The sequence below is a fragment of the Mastomys coucha genome, unplaced genomic scaffold, assembly GCF_008632895.1.
Source record: "Mastomys coucha isolate ucsf_1 unplaced genomic scaffold, UCSF_Mcou_1 pScaffold6, whole genome shotgun sequence".
Lineage (NCBI taxonomy): Eukaryota > Metazoa > Chordata > Mammalia > Rodentia > Muridae > Mastomys > Mastomys coucha.
In genome coordinates, this window is record NW_022196912.1 from 66859994 (window position 1) to 66882310 (window position 22317).

Sequence of the window (22317 nt, forward strand, 5' to 3'; positions counted from 1 at the left end):
CTTGGGACCCCCTTGGACAACGATTCAACAAGTTGCCGTCCATTCCTGGCACAGAGAGTTTTACTTGGTGGTATAAAATGTCTTGGTGCATTGTCTCTCTCATTATTTGGTAACTCCATTTAGGTTCCTTTCATATATGTATAGATTTTAGGAAGCTTCTACAGTAGTAGGTAGGCCATTTGGAAAAACATATGGAAATGGAAACAGCCACCTCATTTTTTTTTTTTTTTTTTTTTTTTTTTTTTTTTTGGAGACAGGTTCTTTCATTGGCCTGGAGCTTGCTGAGTCATAAGCCCCACAGATCCACCTGTCTCCAGCTCTCCAAAGCTCCAATTACAAAGGCAGCACAATGTCTAGATTTTTTGTTTAATGTGGGTTCAAGGGATGGAGTTTAGGTCCTTAAGTACTTCATAGAATGAGCGATCTTCCCATCTTTCTGAGTAGTAATTTAAACAATATTCTGAAATCATATTTAGACTAAAATTGGCCCTGACTTACAATAGAGGAAAATGCTATCTGATGAAAACATAGTTGAGGGCACAAAGTTTAATAATTGCTTAAAAATATCAGACATTATTATTATTATTATTATTATTATTATTATTATTATTATTATTTCCTTTCTTCTTCCTCTCTTCTATTTTTTCCTTCTCCCTCTCCTTCTTCTTCTCTCCTCCTTTTTTGAAGACATAGTCTCACTACATAGTCTTTTTGTTGTTGTTTTTCAAGACAGGGTTTCTCTGTGTAGACCTGACTGTCCTGGAACTCACTCTGTAGACCAGGCTGGCCTCGAACTCAGAAATCCGCCTGCCTCTGCCTCCCAAGTGCTGGGATTAAAGGCATGTGCCACTACTGCCCGGCCACATAGTCTTAAGTTAGCTGGTCTAGAACTTACTTTGTAGACCAGATTATCCTCCAGCTCATAGAGATTCACCTGATTCTGCCTCCTAAGTGCTCAGGTTAATAGGGTATGCAGCACCACGCCCAGCCTAGATATTTTATTTTTCACTTATAAACAGAGTTTTAAACTTGCTGTGGCTTCTGCTGAGATCCGGAGAAGAGAGGCCATGTTTTGTGTTTGCTTGTTTTTAAAGAAGAGGAAGGAGAAGAGCATGAGCTCCTTAACCGTGGACAAGAAATGCCAAGTAGCTAGCACTTGTAGTGGGCTTGGCTTGTGTGAATAGTTAGTTGCCAGGGAAACAGAGATCTATGAATCACCAAAAGGCTGTGAGTAATGTCAGCAGCTCCTTCTGTGGCTCAACCTTAAAGTCCAAACAAACATTCACAAGTTACAAGTTGTTTTGACGAGTAACTCACAATCTAGCTGAATTAAATAAATGTAAATTTTAACTTTTTTTTTCAGTTCATTTGATTATAGTTCAACTAACTCCTAGTAGAAATGATTCAGTTTTCATAGGTCACAAAAAGTGTTAAGGCTGAAAGGATATAATTCATCAAGTACAATTTCTCCCCTTGTTATGGTGAATTCTAGAGATGTCAAGTACTGTAGTGTTTACAGGAAAGCTGAGACTCTAGAGTTAGAGGCCTCTTGACTCTCTTGGTTCAGATAGCGGCCAAATACAGTCAGTCCTCACATCTGAGTCTGTGTAAGGGACACTGGGAGGGAGAGGTACCTGTTAAAATGTAGATTCTGGGCCTATCAAGGTGTGAAAGTCTGCTGTTTACCACCAACTCTGACAACCTGAGCTTGATCCCTGGCACTGGTGAGAAAAGAGAACCATCTCCTGCAAGCTGTCTTCTGACCACCACACACACATCATAGCATTCACATGTCTCACTCCCAAATAAATAAGTACATGAGAGAACTATTTTAAAAAGGAGCTGGGGAGACTGCTCAGTTAGTAGAGTGTTTTTTGTCTACTATGCATAAAGCTACAGATTTAATTCCTGGCACTCAATAAACCAAAAACCCATGAATTCCTCCCCATTCTCAGAGATCAGGGGTGAGATGCAGAAATTTACACTTTAATGTGATTTTGAAGAACTCGTGATTCAGGTAACCTTCAGGTCATACTCTGATAGAGTACTGGGAAGCTGTACAAATCACGAGTTCCCTTAGAACAAGACTGCTCTCTATGTTCAGGGTCAGATGTCCAGTGACAGTAAACTAACCTTACTTCTGGACTGGAGGAACCGTTGGTCCAATTGGCTATCATTTGGGACCTTTGTGGCAGAGGCTGGATTTATTAGAGGTGGAGCCTAGAGTCCTGCATATGTCAGACGAACCTTCCTCCACCGAACTGAATTCCCAGGCTCTGTCGCGCGCTCAAGACAAGTTTTCACTAAGTTATCCAGACTGTCTTTGCATCTGCCATCTTCGGGCTCCAGTCTTCCTGGTAGCCAGGATTACAGATCTGCGCACTAGGCTCTAGTGGGGACTTTTCTTTACAGCTAGATAGGTGTTCCCACAAAGCAATTGTACATTATCTGAGGAGTCTTTTAAACTGTAGCAGAGGCAGCAGGCTCACACAGAACCCTGACTCTGAGGAGAGTTAAGACATTATATGTAGTCAGTTCTCATCTCCCTACCATTTAGATTCTACAATTAGCATCCTGCTATGTTTGCTTCCCTGGCTGTATACTCATCTTTCCTTCCCAAGTACAAGGTTAGCTTGCCTGCCAGGGCTTTAAATCCTCCTTCCACCGCTACAGTGCTGTTTTCAACCTTTCTTTTGGCAGAGCTAGTTTCTCTGTATTCCCTGCTAACTGTTTTGGCATCCTTCTGGGACTGTTAGGACCTTCTTGAGACTGAACTTGTGTCTCTGGTTTTAGAGTGCATCTTTACACCCATCAGAGCAGGCAGTCAGTGAAGACTGTATGATTAAATCTGTCTTAGTTTCACCTATCATTTCATAATTAACACTGCTTGACATTTCCATATGGGAAAATTTTCAGCTACTTCAAAACTCAGTAGATTAAAGTATGAATCCATCTTTCCAGAAACACATACATTAAACCTTAGGGTGTTTTTAAAATCCTTTTTTATTTAGACTCATAACAAACCAGCTGTTCTGGAGTATATTTTTCTTTGAAGTATCAGGTACTGTCTAATTATATCCATTACTAAGCTTACAGAAAGCCACCAGTGTATTATAAGTGAGCTCTAATCTCCTGTCCCACTACTCAGAGGAGTATGTCTCTGTGCCACTGAATTCTCTCTTCCCTGTAATCCTATATACTGCAACCTGAGTAATCCTTCTAAGCCTTTAAATTTTATTCATTTAATCTATGTGTATACAAGCATTCACCAAGAAGGTTCACATGGAGTTTGTATATGAGCATTCACCATGTAGACACACACGGAGTTTGTATATGAGCATTCACCATGCAGGCACACATGGAGTGTGTGTACAAGCATTCACCATGCAGGCACACATGGAGGCTAGAGAGCGACACCTAGAAAGGGGAATATCAAGATGTTATCCTCAATTGCCTTTCTACTTTATTTTTCTTTTTTTGTTTTTCAAGTCAGGATTTCCCTGTATAGTCTGGCCTGTCCTGGAACTCACTATAGACCAGGCTGACCTTGAATTCAGAGATCTATTTGCCTCCCAAGTACTGGGATTAAAGGCGTGCCTTGCCACCACTGCTGGGTTCCTCTCTATTTTATTTCTAAGGCAGGGTCTATTGCTGAACCTTATCTGACAGCCCAGCAAGCCTCACAGGCCCACGTTTCCGCCCGGCTAGTTCTAGGGTTAGACATGCTGTACCTACTGTTGTTTATGTGGGTGCTGGTGATCTGTCCTCAGATCCTCATACTTACACAGTAAGAACTTTAACCAGAGCCAGCCCCTGAAACTGTTCCTAATCATGCCATTTGCTTTCAGAGTCTCCAGTGGCCTCTTACTACCTATCAGTCTAAAGCTTGACATTCCATTTTCATCCCTAGTATTGATGAAAGACCTTTTCATTCTTCAAAGGTTGGCCAGATTGTCATGACTTAAATTTTTTTATTATATTGTGTGTATTTGTGTGTGCACTCATGCTATAGTACATATGTGGAGGTCAGAGGGCAACTATGCCAAGTTGTTTCTTTCCTTCCCCTTTTGTGTGGGTCACAGGAATCAAACCCAGGTTACCAGGCTCCTTTAGCAAATGCCTTTACCTGCTGAACCATCTTGCTGGACTATATGCCTTTTTACCACCAAAGTGAGAAGTAGTCTGTTATTTTACATCCCATAGACAGCCTGGCCGAGGCATCACAGCCCATATACTATCCCGTGCATGTTTGTGTCTACCTAACAGAAGAAAGCCCTACAGTTAAGGATCATGTCTGAAACCATTTCACACAGCCCTCAGCTCCACTGCTGACTGGCAGATCCAGACTGACTATGACTGAAAAGAAACTGTTCATGATGTAGTATTAAGCAAAAGCTAGAAGAACATTTTCAACACCTTGGGTTATCGAAGGCAAGTTCATAGGACGGGAAGGGAGCAAAGCCCTAAGGACAGTTATCTGATTATAATTAGGCACTGAGGAAACTAAGATTTGAAGATGGGGGCTGGCGAGATGGCTCAGTGGGTAAGAGCACTGACTGCTCTTCCAGAGGTCCTGAGTTCAAATCCCAGCAACCACATGGTGGCTCACAACCACCCGTAATGAGGTCTGACAACCTCTGCTGGTGCATCTGAAGTCAGCTACAGTGTACTTACGTATAATAATAAATAAATATAAAATAAAGAGATTGACTTTATTAAAAATTAAAGATTTGAAGATGGTCATATTTTCTCACAAAGAAGCTTATCTTAGGACTTCAAAGTAAATCAAAAGAGTATCAGATAGAGGAAGTGAGCCATAGTCTATCACAGTCATACAAAGCTCAAATAAAGAGTGCCCCAAGTCTGGGCCCCAAAGTTACATTTGTAGCATTGTCAGATGCATCCTTAAAAAGAAACTTCTCCAAAACCACCACCACAACAAACCAACCAAACAACAAAAAAACAAAACAAAAACACCTCAAAAGAACAACAACAATAACAACAACAGAAACCCAAACCCACAAAACCCCAAAAACCAACTTCACAATTTCAAAACTACAGGCATGTTCTCAAATGCTGTTTCATAGGATACAATATATAAATTCTTTTTGTTTTGGAAAGGCTAAATAGGTCAAATTTTATTAAGCTTCTTCAGAGTAGAATGCTCACTAATACAGTATAAATAATTAAGCCATATTGAAAAATCTTGTAAAGGGTAGGCTCAGTTATAGCACCAGCACCATGCCTGTGACATCAGTTTACAGGGACATTGGGGCTGCCTCAGCCCACTCCTGGAATACAGCCTCTAACTATGAGAAGAGATGTACCCCAGAGGAGGGGAGTACTCCAGCCCACTCCTGGAATACAGCCTCTAACCATGAGAAGAGATGTACCCCAAGGAGGGAGTACTCCAGCCCACTCCTGGAATACAGCCTCTAACTATGAGAAGAGATGTACCCCAGAGGAGGGAGTACTCCAGCCCACTCCTGGAATACAGTCTCTATGAGAAGAGATGTACCCCAGAGGAGGGAGTACTCCTGACAGTGACAGAAGCCAGTGGCTGAAAGAGAAGTTCAAGCTGGCCTGGACCTTTCCAGTCTGCCCTGCTTAACTGATGGGTCACATAAGGTCACCCAGAACAATACCGTCCTGTTCTAGGGCTAGCAAGCACAACCTGTGAGGGGAGACAGAAAAAAAGATTGTAGTACACATTTGGAGAATCCAGGCATGGACATCATGGACATCTGCAGTCATCTAGCCAGACTGCTCTGCTTACTTCCTGGGAAGCAGCCATGTTACTTTAGTGATATCACCTCTGTGGATTTTCTTTGCTTATGATGTACTTGACCTGTACTTAAACCTAAGTGCTCCACCTTTATTTGAGCTGGGGTCTTACTATGTAACTGTGGCTTACCTGGAACTTTGTAGGCCAGGTTGTTCTTGAACTAGAGAGCTCTGCATGCCTCTCCCTCCCATGTGCTGAGACTACTGGCACGAGACGAATGCTGAGACTAAGCACCTTGCCCTCCTCTAGGAGTCCATTTCCTTCTGTCCCCTCCTTTTGTCTGACCCCTTCCTGACGCCACGTCGTTATGGACCCCCTCTTCTCTCACCAAGTCCCTGTCCACATAGGCCCTTTGAAGCCGAGGCTCCTAGTGTCTGTCAGCAAAACCCCTTTCTGACATGATCAACCTCCTGCTTCAACACCCATCTGAAGACCCTGCTGATCAGTGACTGTGCTGCTTTCAAGGGTCTAGTTAGGGCTTAGTTTTTCACTTGGACCTTAGATGCCTAGTGTTCTCCTCCCAACTGCCTGCCCAGCCCTGTCCCACCCCTCCAAAGCCTGAGACACACATGCTATGGCTATTGTACTCACTAGCTTTTATTGCTAGCTTGAGGACTACCCGGAGCTTCCAGTTCCCGAGCATTCTGGTGGGATAGGCAGAGGCTCGGTGCTGCAGAGCTCAAAAGGAGCCTTTAGGGGCCTAGCATCTCTCCTCTACTCTAGTGTTCTGAGGCTTGTCATGCAAGAGTTGGGAGTGAGGACTCAGCCTGGCAGGACTCCCAGAAGAGCCAGTATCCTCTCCATCTTCCAGTTGCGCAGCTTGGTCACATCTAGATGTCTCCAGGCTCCTGTACAATTGGTCTATGATGCCCTCAAGGTATCTTGTCCTCACTTGCTGCTCACCTGGCATGGGAACCTAATTTCATGGGGAAACCTTCTATCCTGGATACCCTGTGAAACAAACTGCTTCATGCTTTTATAACTTAAAACAAAACAGAAAAAAAAAAACCCAATAAGCAATTAAGAGTAAACCCACGTGGTTGTGGTGATGGATGCCTTTATTAATCACCTCACATGAGAGACGGGGTGGAATGCATCTGTGAATTCACAGACAGCCTGATCTACAGATACTAATAAATAGTGTCTACATTAATGATCTGTTGGCTCCATAGTGACAGGATAAGTTACCAAATATCAATATCAAGTAACACAGGATTATATGCCACTTGTATTGGAGAATAACAACCACACTATTATCACAAGAGAATAATTTCATGTAGCCAGGGCTACAGAGTGAGCCAAAGTGAGCTAAAAGGATGATATTTATGTCAACATTTGCTGTTTGTGTTGCAGACCCCAGACCTGCTTTATTCTGAGATTAGACGGGTGCTAATAAAGCTTGTTGCATCAAATTCATCATTTGTAAATGCAATCCATGTATTTTTTTTGTTTCATAGTTTGTTTTACAAAAGACTCAAATATATGGTTTTTAATTTCTGTGTTTTAAGGATATTTGCTTTTTGAACACCTTTTTATAGACAAAGCTTCCATACAGATAGTTGTACTATAGTAGAACGATACTAGAATGAGCCTTGAGCATGCAGACACATCCCTTGCTTTCACTGGTACAGCACTCTTCTGGAGTCAAGTAGGACAGGAAAGCAAGGTGCAGCTATAGTACACTTGCTTCTTGGAGCGCTAACCTTTACTCCTTCATAACTAAGAAATCCACTGTGCATTAACAGTATAACCGAACCAAAATCAAGAGTATTCTGGTCACTGGTACAGCACTGCCTCTGAGAAAGCTTACTGTGAGCTACCAAACATGGTAACGGGCATTACTGAGGCAGAGCTGAAGGAGATAAAATATTTAGATTTCATACTATCTCTCTGTGTCTTTTATTCTGTCTCTCTGTGTCATTGTACAGTCCAGAAATAAAAGGTACTCAATCTCATAACAACCCCACAAGTTTCAGGAATGGTACACTTATATCATGAAGGATGGCGGCAAAAGAAATTCCTGTGGGGATGGAGGCAATGTCCTAAAGCTACAGAGCAAATGATGATGGATTTAGAAGAGAAAAGAGGGCAATGGAGTAAGGGTGTAACCTGAAAAAAAAAAAAAACGATGCAGGCTCATACCAAAGCTCTGAGGAGTCAAATTAAAAGACCAGGGCAGGTGAGGTAGTTCAGTGGGTAAAGATCCTTGCTGCCAGGCCTGAGTTCAATCCCTGGGCCCTACACGATGGAAGGAAAACACCAATCCCTGCAAGATGTCCTTTGGCCTCTACACTGGCTTTGTGTTGTGAATCTCTCCACTATAAATAATCATAAGAAACCAACACAAAATCCCTTGATACCAGCCTTAGAAGTCTGAACTTGGTTCTGAGTGATGGGTTTGGGATTCTGATGCGTGCAAGAGTTACTTGGCAGGAAGACTGATGACTAGAGAGAGTTAGACTCCTGAGACTGTGATTTAGAACTGCATTTTAGGAGATCCCCTAGGTGAGTCTAGCACAAGCTGAGATAGTGCCTTTTATAAAGTATAAGAATCCTTACTGTTGAAAGACTGAGCAGTGGCTTGAATGGGAACAACCCCACAGGCTCATGCTTGGATGCTTGAACCCCAGGTGCTGCAAGTGTTTGGGAAGGATTAGGAGGTGTGACCTTGTTGGAGGAGGTGTGTCACTGAGGGTGGCTTTGAGGTTATAAAACCTCATGACCTTCTAGTTGGTTCTCTCTCTTTCTCATGGTTATGGTTTCAATATGTGAGCTCTCAGCTACTGCCCCAGCACTACACTTCCTGCCTCCGGTCATACTCCCACCATGATGGTCATGGAATAATCCTCTGAAGCTCTAAAAAAAGCCCCCATAAACCTTTATTTTATGGATTCTCTTGGTCATGGTGTCTCCTCACAGCAATAGAAAAGTAATTAAGATAGAACTTGTATAAGTTCTGCAAACTCTTAACTTAGGTTTGCAGGTCTCTCCTCTGACCTTTTGTTATTTAATTTTTCTTTAGTATTTGTCATTGTTTTTCATATTTTATTTTCAATTTTTTTTATTTTCATTTCATATTTTATTTACTGACAGACTTTGTGACTGATTTGTGACACACTGTGTCACAGTGTGTGTGTGTGTGTGTGTGTGTGTGTGTGTGTGTGTGTGTGTGTCTGTGTATGGGTCAGAGGACAACTTCTGGCAGTTGGGTCTTCCCTGCAACATGGGTCCCAGGAATTGAACTCAGATTATTAAGCTTGGCAGCAGGTACCTTTACCCCGAGCCATCTTGCTGGCTTCTTGTTTATGTATTGAAAAGTACCTTTGCTCAACAATGTTTCTTGTCTCCCCATTTCTCTGCTATCTGCAGAGGTTTTGGCCTCTTGGACTTTGCTCTTTCTTTGAAAATTATTTCCTAAGGTTCTGCCTTATGAATAGTGTCTACATTAATGATCTGTTGGCTCCATAGTGACAGGATAAGTTACCAAATATCAATATCAAATAACACAAGATTATATGTCATTTGTATTGGAGAATAACAACCACACTGTTATCACAAGAGAATAATTTCATGTTAGAAATTTACTCTTGGTGGTCAGAACTCACTGCAGCTGGCTGACTGTATTCAAAGCCTTGATTCCAACTTCTAGTGTGTAGACTTTGTCCTGAAGATAAAGAGTTACAACAGCTTCTAACACTATAGTACCTCAGATAAAGACATGTTCTAGAAATACAGCCTTGAAGACAGCTTGCCAAGAAAGTAGGAGCCATCAAAATGAGCATGTATTTAAAGTCACTACCAAGGTACCTGTTCAGGATGAAAAGGAAACTTTCTAGTAACTCTTCCGCTTCAGAAACTATTCATTTCAGTAAAGTAGACAACTATAGGTCTTAGGGCTGCAGAGGTGGCTCACTGGCTCTCTTCTAAAGGACTTGGGTTCAGCTCCCAAGTTACCCATAGGGTAGCTAACAGCCAGCTAATAATTGTCTGTAACTCTACTTCTTGAGGCATGCATGTGGTATACAAACATACTGGAGGCAAAACACCCATACACATTTTTAAAATCTCATAAACAAGTAGATAAAATTAATATGCTGGACTTGCTTGAGGATTCTTTTTATGGGGCTCAAGAATGGGAAGTTAGCTATTAAGGGGAGTAATCTGTATGGTTTTTACTTTGACTGACAGGTCATGCATTTATTTTTTCCTACCATTCCTGTCCCTTCCAATAATGCATTGGATTTAAATCATCTGTACGCCCAATTATGCATAGACAGAAGTTGGTACATAGTGGAATCTCTTTAAAAGTTTACTACAGAGAAGTTTTGCCTCACTGGACATACACCCACAATTAGCTCAGTTAGACCCTATTCTCCCTACTCTGATACTTTGAAGATAACATGGACTAGAAACCATCTAAATTTAATTTACTAGGGGTGGAAGAAACTAATGTTATTGTCCAGATATGGGTGTATGGCAGCCTGATGCAAGTGGCGGTCCGAGGGCATTCTGCGGTTGCTATGAGTTGTTTGGAGAGGGGTGTGTGAGCATAGTATGTGCTGGAGAAGAAACCAGGCTGCAACATGCTTTACAGGAAGGTGGTGTACATGACCTAAACCAAATGGGGTACCAAGTTAAACCATCTCCAATGCTTACCTGATTCATAAACACACTGCAGTTCTGGCAAGTGTTTTTTGTTATATAAATAAGTCATCTATGAGGTCCTCTGCAATGTCGGTCACTGAGAGGGAAAATCGGACATTTTCTCTTATAACAGCAGTGAGGTAGTTATTCTCCAAGACAAGTGGCACAGAACGGTGTAGTATTTGATACTGATATTAGTAATGTTTATTCCTTCACCATAGAGCCAAAAAATCATTAGCATAGGTATTATTCATATATGGCATGTCTTTTTTTTTTTCCTTCCTGGTGAGATATCCTTTGGTAAAGCTGCCATTCACAGTGGGGGAGGCTGGGATGAGAGACCTAACAGGGACCAGCAGAACACAGGGAATTCTGACAATTATAGACTTCAGAGAGAAGGGGAGGGGTCTTTGACCTTGGAAAGTAGGGAGTCCCTGAGTTTAGCAGCCCCGACTCAGGGCTACTGCATGCTTATGTTTAGGGACACAGGGTGTGATGTACGGCTCATCCCCCAGGGGCAGCCTCTGTGATAGCATGCCTTCTTTTATAGTGTAAAGCAATGAATGAATGATAAAGGTGTGTGTGGTAGAGACCTGGAACTGGAGCAATAGGGTGCAGTCAAGTGCCTGATGTCGGTGCTGAGAGCGGAACGCTGCTCCTTTAAGAATAATGCATGCTCAGAATCACTGACCCACCTCTCCAGTTCCTCCATTTTACTTTATAGGAATGTGTTCAAGACATCAAAGCCACATGTTCCACCTTACATAGAATATTTTCTACAAGTGGTTCCCAGTTTCAAAATTGAAAGATTAAAAGACACTTCTGGGGCGGGGGTGTGGAGAGATGGCTCAGTGGTCAAGAACAAGCACTGCTTACTTAGAGGGCCTCGGTTGGATTCCTGGCACCCACATCAGGCATAACCACCTGTTACTCCAGCTCCAGGGGGGCCTCTAGGCATTGAAGTTAGGGCCGGATTCTGCTTGTGCCTAGTCAATAAAGCAATTACCGGCAAGGAGAGAAGCAGGCCCTCATTGAGGTTAATTTCAACAGGTCTCACTAGAGCCGTTAGAGGAGAGAGACGGTTCTGCTGTACTGGATGACTTGCAGAAAATGGCTCGTCTTGCTTTCTATAGTGCTGTCCTCATTAGAGCTCTGAAGGTAAAGTAAGTGTGTGCTGAAAGCTAAACTGAAGTTATGTCCGATTCTCTTCTTTCTTCCCTATCTGCCGTCATTTCTAAGTAACAACCTTCCCCACAGTTGCAGTGCCATTCTCCACAAGTATCCCAGGCAACTTTTGTAAGGAGAATTGCTTGAACCATATCTAGGGCTGTGAGTCAGCATCTTACCTAAATCAAAACGATTTAAAGTAAGTAATGTAGTCTTTTCTGAAAGACATACACATGTCCTTGGAGAAGCTTTAAGAAAAAAAATTGGAGTTTCTAAGCTTATGAATAATTTATTACATTTCAACAACTGTACTGTGAATCAATAAAACAAAAGCTAAGGACAATGAGCTCAAGTTATTGATTCTTAAGTTTCAAAATAGAACAGTAGGAAAACTATAAAAAAAAAAAGGGATTTCAGGGTGTGTGAGCAAAAGGAATCTAAAGCGTCCAAAGAAAAACCAAGAGTGAGACACCACGGAGACTGCAGCAGCTCCTCACACGTCTAGTTCTGGTCATTTATTCTTCACTTTAAAAAGTATCTTAAATTTTTAATATTTATTTATTTAGTTTTGTTTTTTCAAGACAGGGTCTCACATGTAGCTCTGCCTATCCTAGAACTCACAATGTAGACCAGGCTATCCTCAAATTCACAGAGAACCTCCAGGCTCTGCTTCTCAAGTGCTGGAATTAAAGGCATGTGCACCACTATGCCCAGCATAAATATTTAACTTTTTGTTTTTGGGGACAGTTTCTCTGTGTAGTCCTGGCTGTCCTAAAGCTCGATTCATAGATCAGGCTGGCCTCCACCTCACAGAAATCTGCTTGCCTTTGCCCCTGAGCACTGGAGTTAAAGGTCTAGGTCATTTTATACAGGAAGCGGTGTGGAACGGAATTTTTCAAAACTCAATGAGGTGCGTGTATGGTCCATTGGTGTCCAGCTTTAACACTTGCCTGTTCCCGTACGTGCCGTGCGCCACCGCAACCCCCGCTTCTACACACTTGCTGTTGTTGGCCACGGCTTCTTCACACAGACTCACAAATTGGGAGTACAGTTCTAAGCCCTCCTCCTTTCCAGAGTTAGAGTGGTACTGCATGTTCCGTCCTTTCACCCTGCCCCCAAGGGTGGCTTGCGGGATGATCAGAACGTCGCCAGGCAGATCAAGGATTGAGACGTGCTTGCCGGTTTCCGTTTCACTTAATTTCACATTTAACAGCGTATTAACTAGGTAAAGAAAAGAGGCAAAACATTTTGAGGTGTAAAATAAACATGTAGAAAACCATCCAACTTTTAGTTGGTTATCAAGTTTCATATTCAAGACTCAGTTTTCAAGCCCCATCTAGGGACGTTAAAAGGGGCTTCACTAAACAGCACAGGCTAAGCACAGACAAATACAGAACATTCTGAATGCTATACAGAAAATACGAAGGTGCTTCATATTGGACCTGGCGGCTAGGCTCACATACACAAAGTTCATCCCAGAAGACCTACATTCAAAGAAGTAGCCGCACACTGGAACCTGTTGTCTGTGAGGACGCGTGGATGTTTGTTTCTCGGCTCCTTTCATTTCATAAACAAATCCATTGGTTCAATTCCATTATAAACCAGTGATTTTGTAACTTCACAATTTAAGGCAATATTAACACAGACTAATATCTTATAAATAAGACCTAATGGGGAAAATTTAAAGGTGAAATTCATTATTAGAGGTGAGAAAGTAAACAAAAGATATTGTCAGCTTCTACATATATGAATATGTATGTGCATCTGAGTAAGTATATGTAGATATGTATGTACATATGTATATGTAAATGGGAGGCTGGAGAGAAGACCTGGATATTAAAAGAACTGGCTACTCTTCCAGAGGATGGAGATTTGGTTCCCAGCATTCACATGGCATGTCTCCAACTCCAGTACCAGAGGATCTGATGCCCTCTTATGGCCTCTGCAGGCAAGATTTGTACATAGTACACAGACAGGCAAAACAGCCATACACATAAATACAAATAAAATCTCACTCCTCTCAAATCCAAAACAAAATCCCCATGGCAAATATTTTTATAAGCATAGTAAGACTACTTATCCAAAGTACCATAAACATCTATGTGTACTTAGACACCTAAACTATTTCAACACTAACCATTTTGAAGTATAAACTTTGAAGTCTAGCAGATGTGTATATCTTCACTTAGGTTTCCTTTTCCTCTACAAAGGTAAAAATGAATTCTTCTTATGAAGAATAGAACAAGTAGCAAAGAAATTCTATAAACCAACTGGTATAATTATAGCAGGTGTTTTAGCTTTGATTACTTTAATAGCCACTGCTACTACAGTAGCTATTGCCCTTCACAAAGTGTTTAAACAGCTCATTCTATATGATTTGTCTAGAAACGTTTCCATAGCATTGCATACTCCTGTATATAGATGATAAGATGCAAAATAAACTGGATGTCTTAAAAAAAAAAAAAGAAATTCTATAAACCTTAGAATTTCATACAGCAGGTTGAGGCAGGCAGACCTCTGTGAGCTCCAACCCAGCCAGGGCTACATAGTTTTTTTTGTTTGTTTGTTTTGTTTTGTTTTTTAATTTTAAAAGCATGCTTTCCAGTTTGGTTGATTTCCGTTACTGCACGTCCTGCAGTAAACATCAGTAAAGACTTGGTATGATTTCCTACTCCACAAGTCATGCACTTAACCTGGTAAATATCAGTTGTTTCCTAACCTATGCTACAAGCCCCACTGCTTTTCATTAACTAATATCTCTCTTTGTAATTCTCTGTTGTGAACACAGCCAGCAGCCACACCGACTAATCTCAGGAAACAGGAAGTCTCCTGAACACTTCATTCCCATGGACTCACTCTTTAGCTACCCAGGCCTCAGACTCCTAAATTAGCAATTCTGGATTACTGGCAATGAGCGGTAATAGTCATAGACTTTCATATCATAGACTTTCATATACCTCCCTCTACTGGCTGTAACTGAGAACTCACATATGTATATGCAGAAGTAAAGACAGCGCAAAGAGAAACAGAAGCAAGCTGAATTGAAATGAGACAATAATTAATAGTGTGGTAGAAACTTAAAGACTGTAAGACAGGTTATTAATCAAATATCTCCAATAGCACAGACAGGAAATCAAGTTTTGACAGATCCCTGATGTCAGTACAATTATACTGAAGATAAACTGAGGAAGATTCTACACCTTTTATTTTAGCTATGATATTTCCGACTTGATGGACATAACTAGTTATACTCCTAATGTATGTAAGGCTTGGCTGGAAAGGTCTAGATCCATGAGTATGTACGAGGCAGGCTTTAAGAGAACCTCCTCACCCTGGCTCCTTATGGAAGAGAGAGACATACAAACCAACCTCTCAATAATAAATGGTTATCTTGCTTGTACTTTAGCCTCCTGAACATGATCCTTAGCCACACAGTCCTTTCCTGAGAATGATAAACTTGTTAAACTAGTCATCAAAAGACTTAAGGTAGCATCCTCTGGGTCTTCATTCACCACAATCTTATACAAGTATTTAGAGTGACCTCATTTAAAAAACAAACAAACAAACAAAAAGACAGAAGCACACACAGGTTTAGTCACTAAGAAAATGCAGGTTGGGTTTCGTGGGTTTATTTTACCTTGCTATGATTAAGACATTAAGATCATGACACAGCTTTGCAAAGTCAATCTTTGATTTTTTGAGACAGGGTTTCTCTGTGTATCCCTGACTTACCATGTAGACCAGGCTGACCTCGGACTCAGAAATCCGCCTACCTCTGCATCTCCTGTGCTGGGATTAAAGGCATGCACCACCACTTCCTGGCTACAAATGACCAACATTTTATTTTTGTACTTGAAGACTCTTATTACATTCCTGTGGACAGCAAAGATGACCAGGGTAAAATACTAACTTACGAAAATAAGCAGAATGTCTAACACCTCAACATCAAGATCTCACAAATACCCTTTCTAATAGAAGTTTTATTTCATTTTCTTAAGCCTTCAAAGGCTACTTATTATCCTATAGATTCAAATTTCAAACTATTGCTTACTAACTTTCTATCCTTACCTATTGTGCAGTCCTTTCTTAAGCACTGTTTTCACGCTTTGACAGAGTTGTCAGGAAAGTTTGAAATATAAGTATAAAACGTCCTCTATTAGTTGACTTTCGGCTAAGGTGTCATTAATGGGTTATCTGCCCATGAGTTTCACTTTCACTACTTCTCTTCCCTAGGCTAATTTCTTTTCTTTTTTCTTTTGGTTTTCCAAGACAGGGTTTCTCTGTGTAGCCCTGGCTGTCCTCGAACTCAGAAATCCGCCTGCCTCTGCCTCCCAAGTGCTGGGATTAAAGGCGTGCGCCACCACCGCCCAGCCCACTAGGCTTATTTCTGTGAGCTCTGACTATCCGCCTGCATTGCTTTTCTCTGTGACATGCCTTGCTTTCTTGTTCAGGCTGGACTTAGTCCTAGAATCAAGGGATTCCCTTGCCTCAGCCTCAGGAGTAGCTGAACTGTAGGTGCATGCTACTGTGATCAGCTTAAATTTCTTATTAATCTAACTAATATGTGCTATATTTTACCAGTGAAGAGCATATAAGCCCCCTCCAAGCTTAGAAATAGTTCCATTATTTTAGGTTTTTCCTGAGCATCATTTTTGAACCAAATGCTACCTTTTAACTATGATGATTCAGTATGTCTGAACCTATGGAATTCTGTCATGAGGCATGTGCAGGGGCATGGTCTGCATACGATCCTGGAAAGCTGTAACACGTCAGTTATTGTTCTCCACCCTTGAGCATTTCCTGTTTCCTCTGTCCTCAGAGGAAATAGGGCTTTATGGGTTTATTTTACCTAATTTTGGGTCTTAACACTAATTTTAGTTCAGGAACTAGGAGAACTATCGTTATATTTTTATACAAAAGCCTATACAAATGGTTGCTATAAATTCTCCTCTATCAATGATATAAGCCTGAATGGTCCAGATTTGATTGGACACACATGTTGTAATACATTGTCCTCTATTGTCCATTAGGAGTGGTCTTATCTGATGAGGACAGGGAAGGGACCATGGCGGCATGAGAGGAACAAGAGAGGGTAATAGGAAGTAAAGAAGGTCATGATAAACATCTATAAAACCTATCATTTTGTAAAATGAACACACACACACACACACACACACACACACACACACACACGCGCGCGCACATGGGGAGTGTGATAAAGAAAGCAACACAATGTCTGCTTGGATCTTCGTGGCCATTTTACTCTCACAACCTTCTGTACTCTGGGCAGATCTGTGCTGTACACATGGGCTTATGTGTCTATCTTCTAAAGTAGTCTACAAGCCATTTGCAATACTGTGATGTTTTAAGAGTCCCATCATATGCACATTCTTTAAAATTTACAAGCTATATTATTAATACACTAATACAACTTGAGATCATGCTTCCTGGGACTGCACAGATGGCTCAGCAGTTAGGAGCTGCTGCTGCTTTTCCAGGGGACCTAGGTTCAATTCCCAGTGGTCGGTCACAGGGCAGCTCACATCTCTCTGTAACTCCAGTTCCAGAGGATCTTATGCCCTTTTCTGGCCTTTGAGGGTATCAAGCACGTATGTTGTAAACAGACATACATGTAGGCAAAACACCAATATACAATGAAAAAGAAAGAACAAACCACCCACCCACCCCATATTCCTTGAGCTAAGCCTGCAATCCAAGCTAATCCAGAGGCTGCAGCATACAGACTGCATACTCAATACCTTTCTGGGACAGAAGGAATTGAAGGTCAACTGTGGTCAAGACTTTGATTTAAGATTCTTTTTTGTTTAAATTAAAAAAACTTTTAGTTTATAAAGAATTAGGTCTTATTACAGCATCTATTTTCATTCAAAGTGTTTTTGTTTGGATGTTAGTTGCTAAAAAAGGGCTTAGGATGCAGTGCAGTGGTGGAGTACTTTCCCATCATGCTCTAGGCCCTGGCTTCAATGCATAGCACTATAGCTCTACAGCAAAACGAAGTGGAAAAAAGGTAAAATAAATTGTACTTCTTAACTGAGGTTATAGGTCAATGTAAAGCACTTGCTTAACCCATAAAAGTTCAACCCCAAGCTTTTAAAACAAAACAATCCCACTAAAACCAACGCAGTGTGGTTTTGAATATTTTGGTTCATTTGCTCATGAGTAGTTCTATCTTTGCTCCTTTATCGTCCTACATCATAATGAGTTTCAGTACAACATTCTCATTCTCCCTCTTGCTGTGGGAGGAGAGAAAACACATACCCATTTTGGGAAGAAGTTCTGTGTCAGCTCCTTTGAAGAAACACACATAGATCACCAATCCTCTTCGAATCTGTGAGAAATTACCACAGGAATCTCAGATTAGGAAGGAGTCTATAGGGAACCAGCTCAATGGGAAACATTCCAGTATCTACAAGCACTTGGGTTAAAAGCCAGGGGAATGGAATAAGGAGAGTCTTGAATTCTAAGTAAATTATGAGAACAAAACAATCTTTGACAAGTCTTAATCACCAGGCTTATTTAAAAGATTACAATACTGTCAAGAGCGGTGAAGATTACAAACCACACCGACATTCATTTCTACTGAGTCAGCAGAGCTTACAAACAGCCTCCCCCAAACCCTGCCAGGCCCACAGAAAGAGTTACAGGCTCAAATGATTCTCCTTTTACCACATGGGGCTGATGAATAAGCAACAGTGTTACTGGTGTCTTCTGATGTTACTTTTTATTTTCCCCTAAGTCATTTATTTAAAGAGAGTGGTATTTCCACATAGGGTCTTGTCTTATTTTTACAAATTCCAGGAACTGTTCAATTGCTTTTTCTTTTTTCTTTTTTTTGTTTTTTCTTTTTTTTGTTTTTTGGTTTTTTTTGTTGTTTTTTGGTTTTTTCGAGGCAGGGTTTCTCTGTGTAGCCTTGGCTTTCCTGAAACTCACTCTGTAGACCAGGCTGGCCTCGAACTCATAAATCCACCTGCCTCTGCCTCCCAAGTGCTGGGATTAAAGGCGTGCGCCACCACCACCCAGCTGTCAATTGCTTTTTCTGTTATCATGGCCAACGCCTTTAAGAAAACCCAATGATTAGGCTTTGAAAATTACACTTATGATAAGTTCTATAGGAAAAGGCTGGTTGTTACCAGGAATATACACTTACTCATTTTACATAATGATTTGAGTATTTGTTTACTAGTTCCTGTAAGACAGACTACAAGAAAATAAACAAGTGAGGACTTCGTTGCTACCACTGACAGAATCGATTCTACATTAATTTCCTTGACTTACTTGATTCGAAAGCCACCACAAAGATTAAATGAATTAATAACTGCAAACTACTTAAAACAGAGGTGAGCTCATGGTAAGTACAACAAAGGTGTTTATCAAATGCTATATAAAAATAAATGGAAAGGCAGACACACAGTTTATTTCATGCCTTAACTTCCAAATCTTTATACATGTTTGGGACTCAATTTAACTGTTAGCAGCATTAACATTCAATTATATCTTTCTGATTCTAATGGTTTTCTGTGTAAATATAGCTCTGCACTTATATTTGAATTACCTGGAAAAAGATTTTAGTTTAACTATGTGCACTTGTATGTCTGTGTACAACAATGTCAGGTGTCTGTCGTGCCTAGAGGAGGCCATCAGATCCCATGGAGCTGGAGTAACAGGTGGTTGTGAGCAGCCCGGCACTGCAGGATAATGGAATCTAAGTATCTGCTGGAGGAATGAGAACCGGTGGGCGAGGTGGCTCACGCTGTGACCTCAACACTTAAGATACTAAGGCAGAAAGATCATCCGCAGGCTGAGGGCTACAGAGAGAACCAGTCAGGCTCAGGCCACCACCAGAAGCAAGTCCAAAGATCTGCCTCTAGGGTGGGCAGACGGAAAGGGGCAAACGCTTCATCCTACGAGAGATGTCAGAAAGACCGGCACGGTTCCGCGGATAGGGCCGGGCGTTACCTCCACCCACTGCGCCGCGGCGTCTCCATCGGCCGGGCTCACTTGCAGGCGAGCGTGCAGGCACTGCTGCAGGAGCGCACGAGCCTGTGCCTCTCGACCACCGTCCGCCATGGCGCGGGTCCGCGCTGCGCATGCTCGGATCGGCTCCTCCCATTGCCCGTGGCTCCACCCTAAGAGGGCGGGGCCTCTGCCCAGCTTTCGGGAGTCCCGGATGTGGAGCTGACCTGCTGTGTGAAGACTTAGCCGCAGTTTTTGTTTAGAGATCTCCCTCTCTCCCCCACTTTCTTTAACTTAATCCCATCCTTGAATACTTTATTTTTAGCTTTGCTTTTGGAGGTAGGGTCTCACAGAAACCGGATTGGTCACCATAACCCTTTAGCTGAGGCTGACCTTGAACTTCCTCCTCCTCCCAGTTGTAGGAATTACAGGTGTGCCCGCCCACAGCCCCACCCCTACACCATCCAGCTCTGCTACCTGCTTCATAGCCTTTGAAGAAACATTTTTCACTTCAGAAAGCTTAGGTTTCCAGATGTTGGAAAGAATGTTAAGTCAGAGTTAAATCCATTCTATGTTCATTATGAAGGCATCACTGGAATGAAATCAATTGATCTCAAAGCAGGCAGAGAGGGAACTAAAACAGGTTTGGGACCTATGGGTCACCTTTTGGGTGGAGGATGGATGCAACTATCACAGGGAGCACCTAAGACTATTGGAAAACAGAGATTTACACTTTGATTCATAACAGTAGCAAAATTACAGTTATAAAGTAGCAATGAAAATCATTTTATGGCTGGGGGTCATGACCACCTGAGGAACTGTATTAAAAGGTTGCAGCATTCAGAAGGTTGAGAACCACTGAACTAAAAATTAGAAGTCTTTCAAAATATATCTTGCCCACTGTCTTAGAGTTTTACTGCTGTGAACAGACACCATGACCAAGGCAAGTATTATAAAGGACAACATTTAATTGGGGCTGGCTTACAGGTTCAGAGGTTTGGTACAGTATCATCAAGGCAGGAGTATGAGAACATTTAGGCAGGCATGGTGCAGGAGGAGCTGGGAGTTCTATGTCTTCATCTGAAGGCTGCTAGTGGAAGACTGGCTTCCAGGCAGCTAGGATGAGGATCTTAAGCCCACGCCCACAGAGACACACCTACTCCAACAAGGTCACAGGTCCTAATAGTGCTACTCCCTGGGCCATGCATATACAAACCATGACACCCACTCAAAGCAGTGCTGTCTCTTATATCAGAAATGCTACAAATCGATTCCATAGTTGTGGAAGGGTGTTTATAAGCTATGCGAGTACATTTTTTTTTGGGGGGGGGACAAATTCTTTTTTATTATTTTAACTTTTCATTTATACACATTTTAATTCAAATATAATTACATCACTTTCTTCCCCCAGTCCCTCTCAAGTCTCTTTCCCCAACTTCTTTTATTTTCCCACACTTACATTAATATACTTTTTTCTTCAGTTATTATAGTTACATTATGTATGTACAAATGTGTGAATGTAGCCTGTTGAGTCTGTTTTGGTTGGTTGTGTGTATATGGCTTCAGAGCTGATCCTTTTGTATTGGGTGACCAGCTAGGGGGCTTATTCATAGGAGAGGTTCATTCTCTTTCTGTATAGTCATTGGCTGCCTGCAGTTCCTTGTCTAGGGGTAGAATCTATTGAGATGTTCTATTGTCTTTGTTCAGGCTTCATTTATGTACCCATTTCTATGAGTGATTGTTTTGCAACAGACATCCTGGTATTCTGACTCTTCCAATCTTTCTGCCTCCTCTTCTGAGATGTTTCTTGAGCCATAGATGCAAGAGCATCTATGATTTATATGTGATGTAGATGTAGCTATTGGAGCTGGGCTTCCCATAATCCTTTGATCTCTAAATTGTGTCCGGTTGTAGTTCTCTGTGATGATTCTCATTGGCTGTAAAGAGTAGTGAGTGATACATTTACCTGTGGATATAAGGATACAACTTAGAATGTGATTAGAAATTATGTTGCTCTAGCACAGTTATGCTATGTGGTAGATTCTCTTCTAAGACCCATGACCTCACTGCCCCCGGGGAATTTGACTAGGTCCTAGAGTAGGAATGATTTTCCTCTGGTCGAGTGGACTTTAACTCCAACTAGACAACCATTGGTTACCACTGACTCGGGAGTGCCATTTACTGCACCTTTATGGATATCTTGCCTTGCTGGTGGTGGTTGTGGTTCATAGGTATCACTGCTGGGCAGGGCTGTTAATTGCTTCCCTCCTTGCAGCTTGCATAGCGTTTTCTGGTAGCGTGGAAGCTAGCCACAGAAAGGAAGCTTTCAGGTTAGATACAGCTTGAATAGTCTGAATCCTGTGTGTTAAAAGTAAGGTGCAGTCTATGGCCATACTGCCCTGAACTCGCCCGATCTCATCTGATCTCAGAAGCTAAGCAGGGTCGGGCCTGGTTAGTACTTGGATGGGAGATCACCTGGGACTACCGGGTGCTGTAGGCTTAAAAAAAAAAAAAAAAAAAAAAAAGTAAGGTGCCTTCAGCAAGAGACTTTCCTTCAGCCTTTGAGAGGTTTCCAGGGCAACAACAATATTTTATGTTGTTTTGGAATTTCTTGGACTGCCATAATTTTCTTATTTTACATTTGCCTAAAATTATACCTAATAAGCATAACTGCGTTTATACATATACACGCATCATATACATGTATCTATATCTAATTTCTATCTCTATATCTTAAAAGAAGTTAT

At 41.6% G+C, this 22317-nt stretch overlaps 1 protein-coding gene and 1 pseudogene across 1 annotated transcript; one reads left to right on the forward strand and one right to left on the reverse strand.

Moving 5' to 3' along the window:
- Positions 1–6836: 6836 nt before the first annotated feature.
- Dtd2 (D-aminoacyl-tRNA deacylase 2) lies at positions 6837–19725 on the reverse strand. Its single transcript, XM_031356552.1, has 3 exons — positions 19574–19725; positions 17876–17945; positions 6837–12817 (listed from the first exon to the last, which is right to left on the reverse strand). The coding sequence occupies exons 1-3, from the start codon at positions 19682–19684 to the stop codon at positions 12492–12494; spliced, it is 507 nt and encodes a 168-aa protein (XP_031212412.1). The 5' UTR covers positions 19685–19725; the 3' UTR covers positions 6837–12491.
- A 2226-nt stretch (positions 19726–21951) lies between these two features.
- Positions 21952–22070, forward strand: LOC116081218 (annotated as a pseudogene).
- The last annotated feature ends 247 nt before the right edge of the window (positions 22071–22317 follow it).